This window comes from Bubalus bubalis, chromosome 18 (genome assembly GCF_019923935.1).
Source record: "Bubalus bubalis isolate 160015118507 breed Murrah chromosome 18, NDDB_SH_1, whole genome shotgun sequence".
NCBI lineage: Eukaryota > Metazoa > Chordata > Mammalia > Artiodactyla > Bovidae > Bubalus > Bubalus bubalis.
In genome coordinates this window covers 33,878,016-33,890,924 of record NC_059174.1, presented here as the reverse complement: position 1 = coordinate 33,890,924, position 12,909 = coordinate 33,878,016, and the positions used below count along the sequence as shown (strand labels likewise).

The 12,909-nt window shown below is 44.0% G+C and overlaps 1 protein-coding gene across 1 annotated transcript; it reads right to left on the bottom strand.

Annotated features, from left to right (window-relative positions):
* Positions 1-162: 162 nt before the first annotated feature.
* Positions 163-12,903, bottom strand: LOC102404259 (CKLF-like MARVEL transmembrane domain-containing protein 2). The gene is made up of 4 exons (XM_006072121.4): positions 12,119-12,903; positions 9,385-9,543; positions 2,371-2,469; positions 163-530 (listed from the first exon to the last, which is right to left on the bottom strand). Exons 1-4 carry the CDS (start codon positions 12,704-12,706, stop codon positions 228-230), a joined length of 1,149 nt encoding a protein of 382 aa, XP_006072183.2. The 5' UTR covers positions 12,707-12,903; the 3' UTR covers positions 163-227.
* Positions 12,904-12,909: the final 6 nt, after the last annotated feature.

Here is a 12,909-nt window from a genome sequence, read left to right as displayed (position 1 = left end):
GCCCCAACTCCGGCTCAGGTGGTGGTGGTGGTTCAGCTGCCGCGCTGAACTCCCTTCTCAACTTCGACCTCGCGAGGCCTCTGGAGGCGGCCCAGGGTTGTGAGTTTACGCCGGCAAACATAACGCGACTTTTACGCAAGGCGGCATGAACTAGCAGAAATATTACAGGTTTAGCAGTCCCGATTTTATGATCACATGTGGGCCGAAATGGGTGACAGCGTGAGAGCTCAGCGGCGAGAGTAGCCGGAGGAAGGAGTTGGCGGGGTTTTTTTCATAGGCGTCCACCAAGGTTCCTCCTGTGAGGTTGCTTTCGAGGGTGGCTGCCACTGGCTGCGTTGCTTCACAGTTGCCCTTGTAGGTGCGTTTGGGCCTCCCCTTGTGGGTATCCTTGTGAGTGGGGTGGGTTCCGGAGCCGAGGGTCCACTGGTTATCATTTTGATTCCCAGGGCTTTTTTCAAGTTATTCCTCATCGTCTTGGTGACCAGAGTCGCATCGATGACACACACGGTTGCTGCTGTGAGACATAGGGCCTGGCAGACACAAGACCAGATACAGGAAGGAAAGATGGAGTTATTTTGCAGCTCCGCAGCAACCTGTGTTCTTTATCCTGGGGTGTGGGAGAGTGTGGGGAGGGGCCTGTGGGTGGCCCCTTGTCCCCCATTGACCCTCCACTATCTCCTTGGTGTTTGCCCACTTGGCTGCTGCAAGCCCATTGGGGCATTCCCAGAAAAAGGGTTTTTGGACATGGGCTTTACCACCAGGGATGACCTTGCCTAAGGCCTGAGGCCCTAGGAGGAGAAAAGGGCACTGATCCTAAGGGGCTCCAGGTGGTGGTGGAGTCCTGAGAAGGCCCCTGGATGGAAAGGACTCTTGGGCTATATTTGAAAGGGCAGGTAGTTGTTTCCAAAGAGACAAACTGGGAGGAAGAGAATTCCAGGTACCCAAACGGGGTCTCCATCTGGTGTGGCTGAGACCTGTGGAGCTGGTGAGGGAGGGGGCAGAGTTGAGGCTGGGGAGGTGCAGGATCTGGGACTTCATCAAGAGGGGAGGGGAGGTTCCAGATTCAGGAAGCCCATTTGTCCCAAGATGAATGGAGAGTGAACAGGGCTTGAGGCAGGGAGACCAGTGTCTGTGTTGAGGGGCTTGGGGGTAGGGGTGGGGTTGTTCCGACCCTCCAGGTAAGTATTGATGGAGACCTGGGGGTGGGAACTCCTGAGAAGGCGTGATAGCTGAGTTAACAGATATGGATCATGGCCTATAACATGATCCTCAGTTCCTGTCTGCCTTGTATGTTTCTCTTTCTGTGTGTGGGTTGCTAAGTTGATTCAGTCCTGTCCAATTCTGTGCAACCCCATGGACTGTAGCCCACCAGGCTCCTCAGTCCATGAGATTCTCCAGGCAAGAATATTGTAGTGGGTTGCCATGCGCTCCTTAAGGGGATCTTCCCGACCCAGGGGTGGAACCCTCATCTCTTACATCTCCTGCATTGGCAGGTTCTTTACCACATGCACCACTTGGGAAGCGCATGTTTCTCTTTGTTCAGAAGTGGATAAATCGTGTCTAATTCTGTGACCCCACTGACTATAGCTTGCCAGTTTCTCTTTGTGGTCACTTAATCCCTGGCTACTTTTATGAACTTTTCTAGGTAGGTCTTGTTGTAACTAATCTTGAGCTCCCTAAGTGGGAAGGGACTCAATCCCCAACACTGAGCTCAGGCCTGGCACAGTCCAATGGGATTGACAAATATTCACAGATCATAGGATGAATTTGAAGAACTTACAGTTTTTTTGGTTTTTGTTTTCTGGATTAATTTCTATTCCCATCACTTAACTTCTTGAGTCAAAGTCTCACCACCCTATTCCCCACCTCCTATCTTCCAAGCATTTAATCTGCCATTTCTTGTGCTCTTCATACGATGAGGATTTGTCCCAGCCTTGAGACCCAGGGTAAGGTATTTAACCTCCATTCCCTTATCTGTAAAAATGAGAGTTGTAAAGATTAAGACAGAAGATGCCTAGTCTAGTGTGGGAATGTCTTCCTTGCTCACTTTGGCAATGCACTTTTTTTTCCTCTACAATCATTTTTTTGGAATACGTTTTGGCAACGTTTAAAAAAGTAGTGTGTATGATTTTCAGAAAAGTTTCCATAGACTTGTTTTTGTACTTATTTGGAGAATGAGTATTAGAATGAAGATTTTCATGAGCTTAGAGCTTGTGCAACTTCAAGTCTCTGAAGAAATCAGCACAAGAAAGAGCAGGGGTGGTTGGTGGGGGGTGTTCTATAAATGAAATAATGATGGTCTGCTAGTTTCCCTTTTCAAAGAATCTTGAAATACTGATCTTAAATGGAGTCTTGAAGGCTTCTACTTACCCCTCCAATATAGAACAAATGCCTTCTTTCCTTTTCTTGTATCGCCAAGATGGCGACTATTACAAGGAACACTGCAGTAATGAAACTGTTGATAAGATCCTGCGACACAGAATTGAAAATTGTCAAGTTTACACTAAAATGTCATTTCATAAAGTCTTTAGTCAGTTACGTATCTAAGGATGAATGCCTTTTAAAAACTTTCCCTTTGATTAATATTAACAGGAACGAACCCTCAGCAGCATAATTCTTATATCTTCCAGAGATGTGAGTTTATGTGATTATAAGGTCCTGGATAGGACTGTCAACAGAAAGGGGTTTAAATTCTTCATTAAAGAATACTCTTTTTATAACATTTTTTCCATTAGGCTTTTTAAAGTGCATAGGAAAATGGACAAGAAGAAAAACCCAGAGGTCTGAGGGCCTGACCCAGACTGACCTGCCATAAATACAATCTTATTGAAGTTTTGTATTTTAACTTAATGTAAATTCTGCATTCTATTCCATAATACGTTTGTTTTAATATAAAAATAAAAATTTAAATTAACATTTGACTGATTTAATTCCACTCCCAAATCTGCAGATCACTAGAACTGAAACTTTGGAAGTTGGATTATATTTATTCTGTAGGATCACACATCCCAAGACAGGAACCCATCTGAGGAGCTGACCTGGTATTCTGGAGTGAAATTGACTTTCTCTCTTTCCTAAAACATGGCCAGAATTGATTTGTCCTGACATCTATAGGCTATTTTTGTCCTTTTTTTTGGATGTCGGTACTGGAGCCCTGCCATCTAATCATATTGGGTCTAAGTGGAGCTCCATGGTGCGCTGAGAATTTTCCTGTCATTATCTCATTTAACCCTCACAAACACCCTCCACAAAGCCAGTACTGCTAGAATCCTCATTTTAAGAGGATGTAACAGAGGCTTAGAGAAGATCATTAAATTGCCTATGATTGAATATCTGCCAAGGAGTCGAATCAGAACTCAACTCACTATTGCCCTTCATCAGGGACACCCAAATGAGGAGGAAATGACCTGTCCCTTAGGTTGGAAGTGCAGCACCTGTCTTTGGCATTTTCTGTGAAATGAGTAATGGAGGGTCAAAGTGCCATGGGCCAAGCAAGGTGAGGGTGTTTTTTTGTTGATCAACTCTTTTGGCCTACCAAGTACAAGATGTATGACCTGGGGCATGTTTTATTGCCCCTCTGTGCCAACAGGCTAATTTTTTTTTCAGCTATGCTGCATGTGGGATCTTAGTTCCCCGACTAGTGATCCAACCCATGCCCCCAGCAATGGAAGTACGGAGTCTTAAACACTGAGCCTCCAGGGAAGTCCCCCAACAGGCTCGTGGTGAATATGGGGATAATGATTGGGATTCATTGACTTCATCTGAGGATTAAAAGGCATAATGAATCTGAAAGCACCAGATGAGTTACCTGGCATCTAGTTGATAGTGGGAGTGCATCAAAGTGCAGATTCCTGATAATCTGCCCTCAAAATGTGCACAGAGAGTAAACATTCCGTGAACTCCAGGTGTTCTTCCTGTTGAGATTGGTGAGCAAAGAGCCCTATTGTGGAATGGGACTTGCTTCTTAGAAAGGCACTAATGTTTGCTATTTGGGCACATGAGAGGTAACACTGGTGGGAGCACACTGGTGCAGGGCTGGTGAGGGTTGGACGTCAGTTCCACTTGGGTTCTGTAGGCTGAGTGAGAGGTCTGCCCACAGTGGGGCAGGTACAATGGTTTGCAACTTTGCAGGAAGCATATGTAGCAATTGAGGATTGTGTAAACCAAGATATTCAAAGATATGAACAGGGACATTGAAGCAGAGTGTGAACTTTTAAAAATAATAATTAACTGTTGTCTCCATCATTGAGAATTTGGATGAAGGTGCATTAATAATAATAATAATAAATGCAGACTTGATCTCCCTAGTCAATCATTGACTGCCTCATCAGAATTCCATCTCCTCATTGGACTTTTGGACTCTTGCCAGGAAGTGCTGTCCTGAACTGTCTCTTGGTGGTAGTGCTTGCTTTGTATGGAACATTTCTATCATAGCTCACATCTCGTGAGCACTTGCTATGTGTTGCATACTGTGCCAGGGTGTTCATATGTGATCTCATTTGATTCTCACAATAGACTCTTATCATCCCCAGTTTACTGATGGGTAATCAACTTGCCTGGGGTTGCTCAGCCAGTAAGTGGCTATGGTCCTCCTCACTCCAAGGGCCTTCTCCTGACTAACCCCACTCCCTTTTGCCTTAGACACAGACCCTCTAAATTGGACTTATGTTTGACAGAGAGAAAAGTATGTCTACTCAGATGGAGTAAAACTTTAGCTGAATCTTACCACATGCAAAAGCACTTCTAGTTTCCCCATAAATACCATCCTTACTCATCATCTTTTTCTTTCTCTCTTTGACTAAATTACCTTATTGACTCAAATAGTTGCCTCTGATGAAATGATAGGTTTGTGACTTGACTATTATTTTTCCATAAAGTGCCCAAACTGTTCCCAGAGATAACAAAATTGTGTCAAATTAAAATTGGGAAAAAAGATGCTTTGATGGTGAACTGTTTTTTTTTTTTTTTGTAATCACTGAATATTAGGAAGGAGTCAAACATTTTACAATTTGTTTCACGAAATGTGGTATTTGTTAACAAGAATGTATATGCAATAAACAGTACATGGTATTTGACTAACAACAACTTTCATTGGTTCCGTTTGTGCCTTGGAGTTCTCCAGACAGATGGCAGAACCTAATCAGACATCACCACAATTGTTTTTCATTAATTTAAAGGGGACATTCTTTTACTTATAAATATAAAGATATTGCTGAGAGTTTTGGAATCATCCCTTTGATAGAGTTTTAAGTAAATATGTTTTATTATGTTTTTTTCTAAATTGTTTTCTATTGGAAAAAAAAAAAATCAACTTGACCAGAATTCAGTTTCTCTGACTGTGTCAGGAAATATATATATTTTTTACAATGTAGAAGTGTTAGTTCAATTCAGTTCAGTTCATTCACTCAGTTGTGTCTGACTCTTTGCGACCCCATGAACCGCAGCACGCCAGGCCTCCCTGTCCATCACCAACTCCTGGAGTTCACCCAAACCCATGTCCATCAAGTCGGTGATGCCATCCAGCCATCTCATCCCCTGTTGTCCCCTTCTCCTCCTGCCCTCAATCTTTCCCAGCATCAGGGTCTTTTCAAATGAGTCAGCTCTTCATATCAGGTAGCCAAAGTACTGGAGTTTCAGCTTCAACATCAGTCCTTCCAATGAACACCCAGGACTGATCTCCTTTACGATGGATTGGTTGGATCTCCTTGCAGTCCAAGGGACTCTCAAGAGTCTTCTCCAACACCACAGTTCAAAAGCATCAATTCTTCAGTGCTCAGCTTTCTTCACAGTCCAACTCTCACATCCATACATGACCACTGGAAAAACCATAGCCTTGACTAGATGGACCTTTGTTGACAAAATAATGTCTCTGCTTTTTAATATGCTGTCTAGGTTGGTCATAACTTTCCTTCTAAGGAGTAAGCATCTTTTAATTTCATGGCTGCAATCACCATCTGCAGTGATTTTGGAGCCTAGAAAAATAAGGTCAGCCACTGTTTCCCTATCTAGTTGCCATGAAGTGATGGGACCGGATGCCATGATCTTAGTTTTCTGAATGTTGAGCTTTAAGCCAACTTTTTCTCTGTCCTCTTTCACTCTCATTAAGAGGCTCTTTAGTTCTTCTTCACTTTCTGCCATAAGGGTGGTGTCATCTGCATATCTGAGCTTATTGATATTTTACCTGGCAATCTTGTTTCCAGCTTGTGCTTCATCCAGCCCAGCATTTCTCATGATGTACTCTGCATATAAGCTAAATAAGCAGGGTGACAATATACAGCCTTGACGTACTCCTTTTCCTATTTGGAACCAGTCTGTTGTTCCATGTCCAGTTCTAACTGTTGTTTCAAGAGGCAGGTCAGGTGGTCTGGTATTCCCATCTTTTTCAGAATTTTCCATAGTTTATTGTGATCCACACAGTCAAAAGCTTTGGCATAGTCAATAAAGCAGAAATAGAAGTGTTAAAATATGGGCTATTTAGAAGACAGTGATTATAAATCATACTTTTCTTGGGTTTACTGATAGATGACACTGGACAAGGGTGGGTAAAGTTGATAATGAAATCTAACAGGGAAGACAGTGACTCCAACACAGGTAGATTGAGGAAAGCTGGGCCTGGCTCACCCCCTGGGGGCTCTGCATCACACTCTGGGGTCCCAGAGCTATCCAAAGAAAATAGAAAGTTCTCCTCTAAGGAGTGAAGTAGCAAAAGGGGGCCTGGCTTTACCAGGGTTGACTGAAGGCCTGCAACCCTACACAGGCTGGCCTGAGCTGCCCACAACTGTGGGAACAGCTCCTCTCATGAGACCTTCCTTTCTATGCTGAGGAGACCCTGCTCATGCCTCTCCCCGAGACTCTTCCTGGACACCCGCCTTGGACCCCCCAGGAAAGCACAGGGCCTTGGGGCTCTCTCCAGCATTATGGCTGTAGACCTTTTTCTAAGAGGCCTCTAGTCCTCCTTGACCACAGCTGCTGACCTCGGTGCTGTGGAGCCCTCATTTGCCGACGCCCCAAAATGTGTACCCTGCCCCCCACCCCAGAATAACCAGTTCACGGTTTGCTCCACATCTTAAGGAACCATGAGAGAACTGGGTTCTTTCTATCTTCAGAGAAGATAAAATTTAGAAAATGTGAGGAGGGCGAAGACATAGGAAAAAGGTTTGAGAGAAAACAGCACCAGGCAATAAGGGTATAAAGCCTGGAAAGAGTCTGGGCTTTAGAGTCAGACAGACCTGGGCTCAAATCTGAGTTTCCATGTGCCTACATATGACCATGGGCAATGATCATATTAATGGTCTCTTTAATCTAATTTTCTCATTCATTAAGTGGGCAGTGGAGGTGGTGGGGAGGGGGGTGGTGGTGATCACAACCTCACCGGATTGTTGTGAGGATGAAATAAGGCAATCTGTATGAAGAAGTACCTGGTACATGGGATCTACTCAAAAACCGTGACTTTACCTTCCGTTCTTGAAAATTCCATGGACAGAGATTTTCATTTCCCCTCAGAAACCTCTCCATAACTGAGAGGCTTTTCCACGTGTCCAATTAAAGCTGCTCACAGTTTGCTTGTTCTGCTTCCTGCTGCTCAGCACTCTGTTGGACAGAGAGAGCTCAGCGGCCTTTTTAGAAAATCCCTCAGATACTCGAAGAAAGTACTTTGAGTTTCAATTCAATAGCAACCATCAGCTACAAATTGGCACTTGCCGTCTGCCTCTACAAGGATTAAATCATGCAGCTGCTGATTTTCAACACCCCCTGGAAGGAGTTCAGGGTGGAGAGCAGAAATGAGGCCCTCTGTACTCAGGGAAAAACTGGCAGGACAGGTCTTCAGATAGATATTTTCAGGAGCTGATTATATGAGTCCAATTCTGTTCCTCTTCATATCTGGAAAAGCACTGAAATCCTTCACAGTGATGACTCTTCCTCGTGACTAGCAAAAGCGTCATGAGACTAATAGAAACTGTCTGGAAAAATATGTGCTTGGTGGCATGTACTTCCCCTTCACCAGAGTCACATGACCTTCCCCCCTGTCTCTTTGGAGCAGTTTCTCAGAGCTACCTGAGATGCTGTCTCCCAAGCTGCAGCCCTTATTTGGCCCCAAATAAAATTTAACTCACAACTCACATGTTGTGCAATTTTTTTAAGTCGACACAACCAATCCTACTTATTGGTTAGAAAAAGGCACCATAAGGAAGTGGAATGTGGAAGAGGTGTGAGCTCGTTCTGAGTTAGGATGGTTCAAGGTGCAGAGGATAAAAGGGTAAAAGCCACCCAACTGCCTCCTGGGGTCCACGGATGCTTTGTAGCGAATGTTTGGTTTTGTGGCAAGCCTTTTGTGATCTTTGCTTTAACCACCTTTAAAGTTACAGGAACCCTATTAGACAGTTTCTATCATCATCTTTTCCTTCCTTGAATTTCCTAGATGGGGAAACTTGAGGCTAAAGTTTTCACAGCTAGGAATGTGTCAGCGCCAGGAACTGGGTCTGTGTCTGTATTTGGACCAAAACCATGCTACGTCTCTAGTCTGTGAGGATGCACAGCCTCAGGCTCTGAAATAAATACTATTTTTCTGAGACCTCAGGAATTATCTTCGGGAATTTCTCAGCTGGTAAAAATGATGAGATTTGGGGGAAAAAACTACTGAAGGAGGCTATGCAATGTCTCTTCCTGAATTCCCCACCATATGGCACTCCTTTGGGAAGAGGGACCCTTAGCACACATGAAAAAGTTGACTCTTGCAATCTTTCAGAGCACACATGACAGTTTCCTAAACTTTGCCATGTTGTAGAAACATGCTTTTCAGAGGGATGTTTGTAATTTGTTAGAGAGGGCACTGTTTGAAAAGTAGGACAAGCATGTGCTATTTCATAAAGCAATATATTACTGAATATGGGCTTTCCAGGTGGCACAGTGGTCAAGAATGAGATTGCCAATGCAAGAGACACATGGGTTCAATCCCTGGGTCGGGAAGATCCCCTGGAGGAGGAAATGGCTACTCACTCCAGTATTCTTGCCGGAGGAGCCTGGTGGGCTATAGTCATGGGGGTTGCAAAGAGTCCGACATGGCTGAGCATGCACGGAGAGGAGAAAGGGATATTACTGAATATACTAAGTAAAATTTTCTTTAGGACCAGCTGAAAAGTACCACATGTTCACGGCCATAATCAGATGGAAGCAGGTGTGTGTATTGGTTGTCCTATAGACAGAGGGGTTCCAGGAATCTTTCTGGACTTAGGCCAGCTTCTTCTCTGGGATTAGGGCAACACTGTCACAGCTCAGTTATGTCCTCGTCCAAGAGAGATCCCTCTATTGTGCTCAGTGGAGGAGAGCCTTTACCCTGGGGCTGAGGGCAAAGTTTATATGCAAATTATGAAAAGGAACACTTACAAGTAAGGGCCAATGTAAATAAGTCATCAAGTGGTGAAGGGTTAGCATATATATTAGAATGAAAAAAACAACGATGCAGGTTTCCAGAATGGTGATTGCTATGTAGGACTCTGGGGCTTCGGCAATGATGAAAAAAATGAATGACCCTATGAGAAGGCCCTGCGGTAAACAAACAAACAGGATTTGTTTTAATGCAAATGTGCTGTTAAAAAAAAAAAAAACAGAACAAAACCATAAACGGTCAGAATGCAAATCTGATTATATTGCAATGGCCTGTATTGTTTGGCACATACATGTTAGTTTTAAAATTCCTTATGTTTTTAAAGAAATGAAATAATACACACAAATAAAAAATGCACACAGTACAGAAGCTTCTTTCTCCTCCCTTGTCCCAACCCTAGTGTCTCCTTAAAAGTAATCACTGTCAACTGTGTATATTTCATGCCAGAAAGAACTGTGTATATACAGGCCTGCTGCTGCTGCTGCTGCTAAGTCGCTTCAGTCGTGTCCGACTCTGTGCGACCCCATGGACTGCAGCCCACCAGGCTCCTCTGTCCATGGGATTTTCCAGGCAAGAGTACTGGAGTGGGGTGCCATTGCCTTCTCCTATATACAGGCCAAGTGAAGTAAATACATATTGATTTTGATAGAAAGAGTGAGATTAAAGTCCCACTTTTTTTTTTTTCCGAACCCTTGCTGATTATCCCAACACCATTTGTTGGGAAACACCACTGATCTGAAATCCAACTTTATCATATACTAAATTCTCATATGTATTTGATTTTGAAACTCTTTTCCTCTATTGAGTTGCTGACTTCTTTTCTAGTACTTTTGAAACTACAAGCAACTTATTTCATGTTGTATTTTTGTCTGACTTGGACCCCCTTTCAGTACTCATTCTCAGGTTGTTTATGTTTCTTATTTTTGTCTTGATCAAGTTCCCCAAACTAAGCCTGTTGGTATTTTAATTGGAATTTCCTTTAACTTATAATATGGAAAGATTACAAAATTTAGTCTGACCCTTCAAGAACAAAGTATGTCTTTCCAGTTATTTTAGTGGCTTTTAAAATATCTCTCAATAGAGTTTTAAAGTTTCCTTTGTATAGGTCTTTCAAATTTATTTCATTTAATCTTAGATATTTTACCATCTTGATTGTTGTTGTAAAGAGAAATATTTTCTTCTAAGTGCTTGTTTGCTCATTTCTACTGAGTTAGTAGAAATTATTGTGTTCTAGAGTGTTTCCCAGTCGATTTTATTTTTAGATCTTTGATCAGATCAGCTGTAAGAAATGATGTATTTTGCCTTTTCAAATAGTCTTACTTATTCCTTTTTCCTGTCTGATTGTGATGACTAGTGTTTCCAGCAAAACACTGAATAACAGCATTGATAGTGGGCTTCCTCTTTGTTTTTAATGGGAATACTTCTTGCATTTTAATGGGAATACTTCTGAGGTTTAATATATATGATACTGATTTTGGGGTTTATTCTCTCTTCTTCCCTTGCTCACTTTTTTTGCAATCAGAGATGAATGTTGAATTTTGTCAAATGTGTTCTATACCCTCTTTGATAGCATGTCTTAATTTTTTCTCCTTTTACTTATGGTGGATTTGTCTAACAGAGTCCTAATATCGAATTATCCGTATGTTTCTTCTTCATGATGTGTTTTTTAGAAGTACCAATGAATGTTTTCTGTTAACATGCTAATATTGTTGCTTTGATACTAGTGAGATTTCTACTGAATATTTACTTTTCTTTTTCTGAACTTGGTCAGGTTTGAGATCAATGTTACACTGACTTTATAAAAACAGTTTAGAAGTGTTTATTTTTTCTCTATTCCTTGAAAACGTTTGAATAATATCAGAATTGCATCCTATGAAGGTTTGAAAGGGTTAACCTGCAAAAAAGTCTAGGCCTGATAATTGTTGTTATTCAGTTGCTAAGTCCTGTCTGACTCTTTGCATCCCATGAAGTGCAGCACACCAGGCTTCTCTGTATTCACTATCTCCTGGAGTTTGCTCAAACTCATGTCCATTGAGTTGGTGATGCCATCCAACCAGCTCATCCTCTGTCACCCCCTTCTCTTGCCCTCAATCTTCTGGGCCTGATACATTTTTGAAAGATACACTCATTTTCCTCCCTGTGTTTATATTGGTCTGTTTTGATTTTTCTCTATTCTGGGATCAGTTTTGGTAACTTATATTTTCCTAGAAAATCAACTCTTTGACCCAATTATTCATATTTGTTTTGCAAAGTAACTCTTGTGAATCCTTTCAGTTTACAGCATCCTGTAAATCCTTCCCCGTTTACAGTATTTTCCCTTTCTGGTTTCTAACTTTAAATACATGTCCACCCCCACCCCACCCCCTTTTTTCCTGTTATATGAACCAGTGGTTTATCCGTTTTATTGGTCAATTCTATTATTTTTGTTTGCTAACTTACACTTTCCTGCTATTATCTTCATTGCTTCCCTAATTCCCTTTGTGAGGGAAAACCTGAGAAATACAAAAGTGAGGGATTGGGGGTGGGTGGGTAGCGTGCCAAATTTAGTAGCAAGGGTTGAGTGCGGGGGAGGAGTCAGGGGAGAGGGGGAAGAAAGGTAAAGACTGGCAGAGGGAATTAGGGCCACTTCCCCCGAGGTGGCGCACCCCTGGGAATCACTCACTCCCAGAGGCCGAAGTCGGCCTGCCTCCACCCTCGCATCTGCCCAGCGGGTCACCAGCGCTCTCTGCTCACCAGCCTAATGATCTTCAAGGCTCCTGTGGGCGAGAAGAAAAAACGCTTGATGCTGTCCCTGAATTTGGGCGGGACTTTGGCCCGGCCCTCAGCACGCTTTTGGATGGCCTCCTTCTCTTCTTGGCTGAGGGTCGCGGGGGTTGAAGGCTGCTTGAGTATGTATGCTGAGGGTGCCGCGCTGACGCCGTGCTCGGAGAGTGTGGATCGACTCGAGCGCTCGGGATGCGGCCCCTCTGCGATGCGTACAGAGCGCGCGGGAGGCCCCCTGGATTTCGAGGCCCTCGAAGGTGGGTTGTCCTTTTCAGCATCCATGGTGGACCCCTGGGCCTGGTGGTGTCTGAAGGGCCCTGTGGCTCTGAACCTTGCACGGCGGCGGCCAGCCCTCCCCTGGGAACCAGCGTCTCGCCCCAACGGCTGCGCACCGCCTCTCCCTCGAGGGCACACGCAGCTGTCGCTCCCCGCGGATAAACCCGGCCCCCCAGGCACCCTCGTAGCCACCAGGATGTGACGCCGGGGATCTCGAGATCCCCGCAATGCCGCCACGTCCGTCTTGCCAGCCAGCCGAGGGGAGTGGGCTCTGGGGACCATTTCGGGCCGTCAGGGCGCTTTCTCCTTCTGCCTCCCCACCCCCAACCCCTTGGGCCCAGGAGTAGCAAAAGGGATCCGATCCGATTCAGGCCGGATTCCCAGTGCTTCCTTGGAAGTTACAGTGCCAGTGAGCGCTGGGCGCACAGTTCCTAAATCTCTTCTTCCAGCTCCCATATTGCGATGAAAATGAGAACTGCAGAAAG

What these genes read in the sequence shown, in the direction of transcription:
- LOC102404259 (XM_006072121.4), bottom strand. Translation starts at nt 12,706, where the DNA reads ATGGTCCCCAGAGCCCACTCCCCTCGGCTGGCTGGCAAGACGGACGTG. An exon ending in CCTTGAAGATCATTAGGCTG is followed by an intron (nt 9,544 to 12,118) that starts GTGAGCAGAGAG and finishes TGTTTACCGCAG; the next exon opens with GGCCTTCTCATAGGGTCATT. An exon ending in ATTTGTTCTATATTGGAGGG is followed by an intron (nt 531 to 2,370) that starts GTAAGTAGAAGC and finishes TGTGTCTGCCAG; the next exon opens with GCCCTATGTCTCACAGCAGC.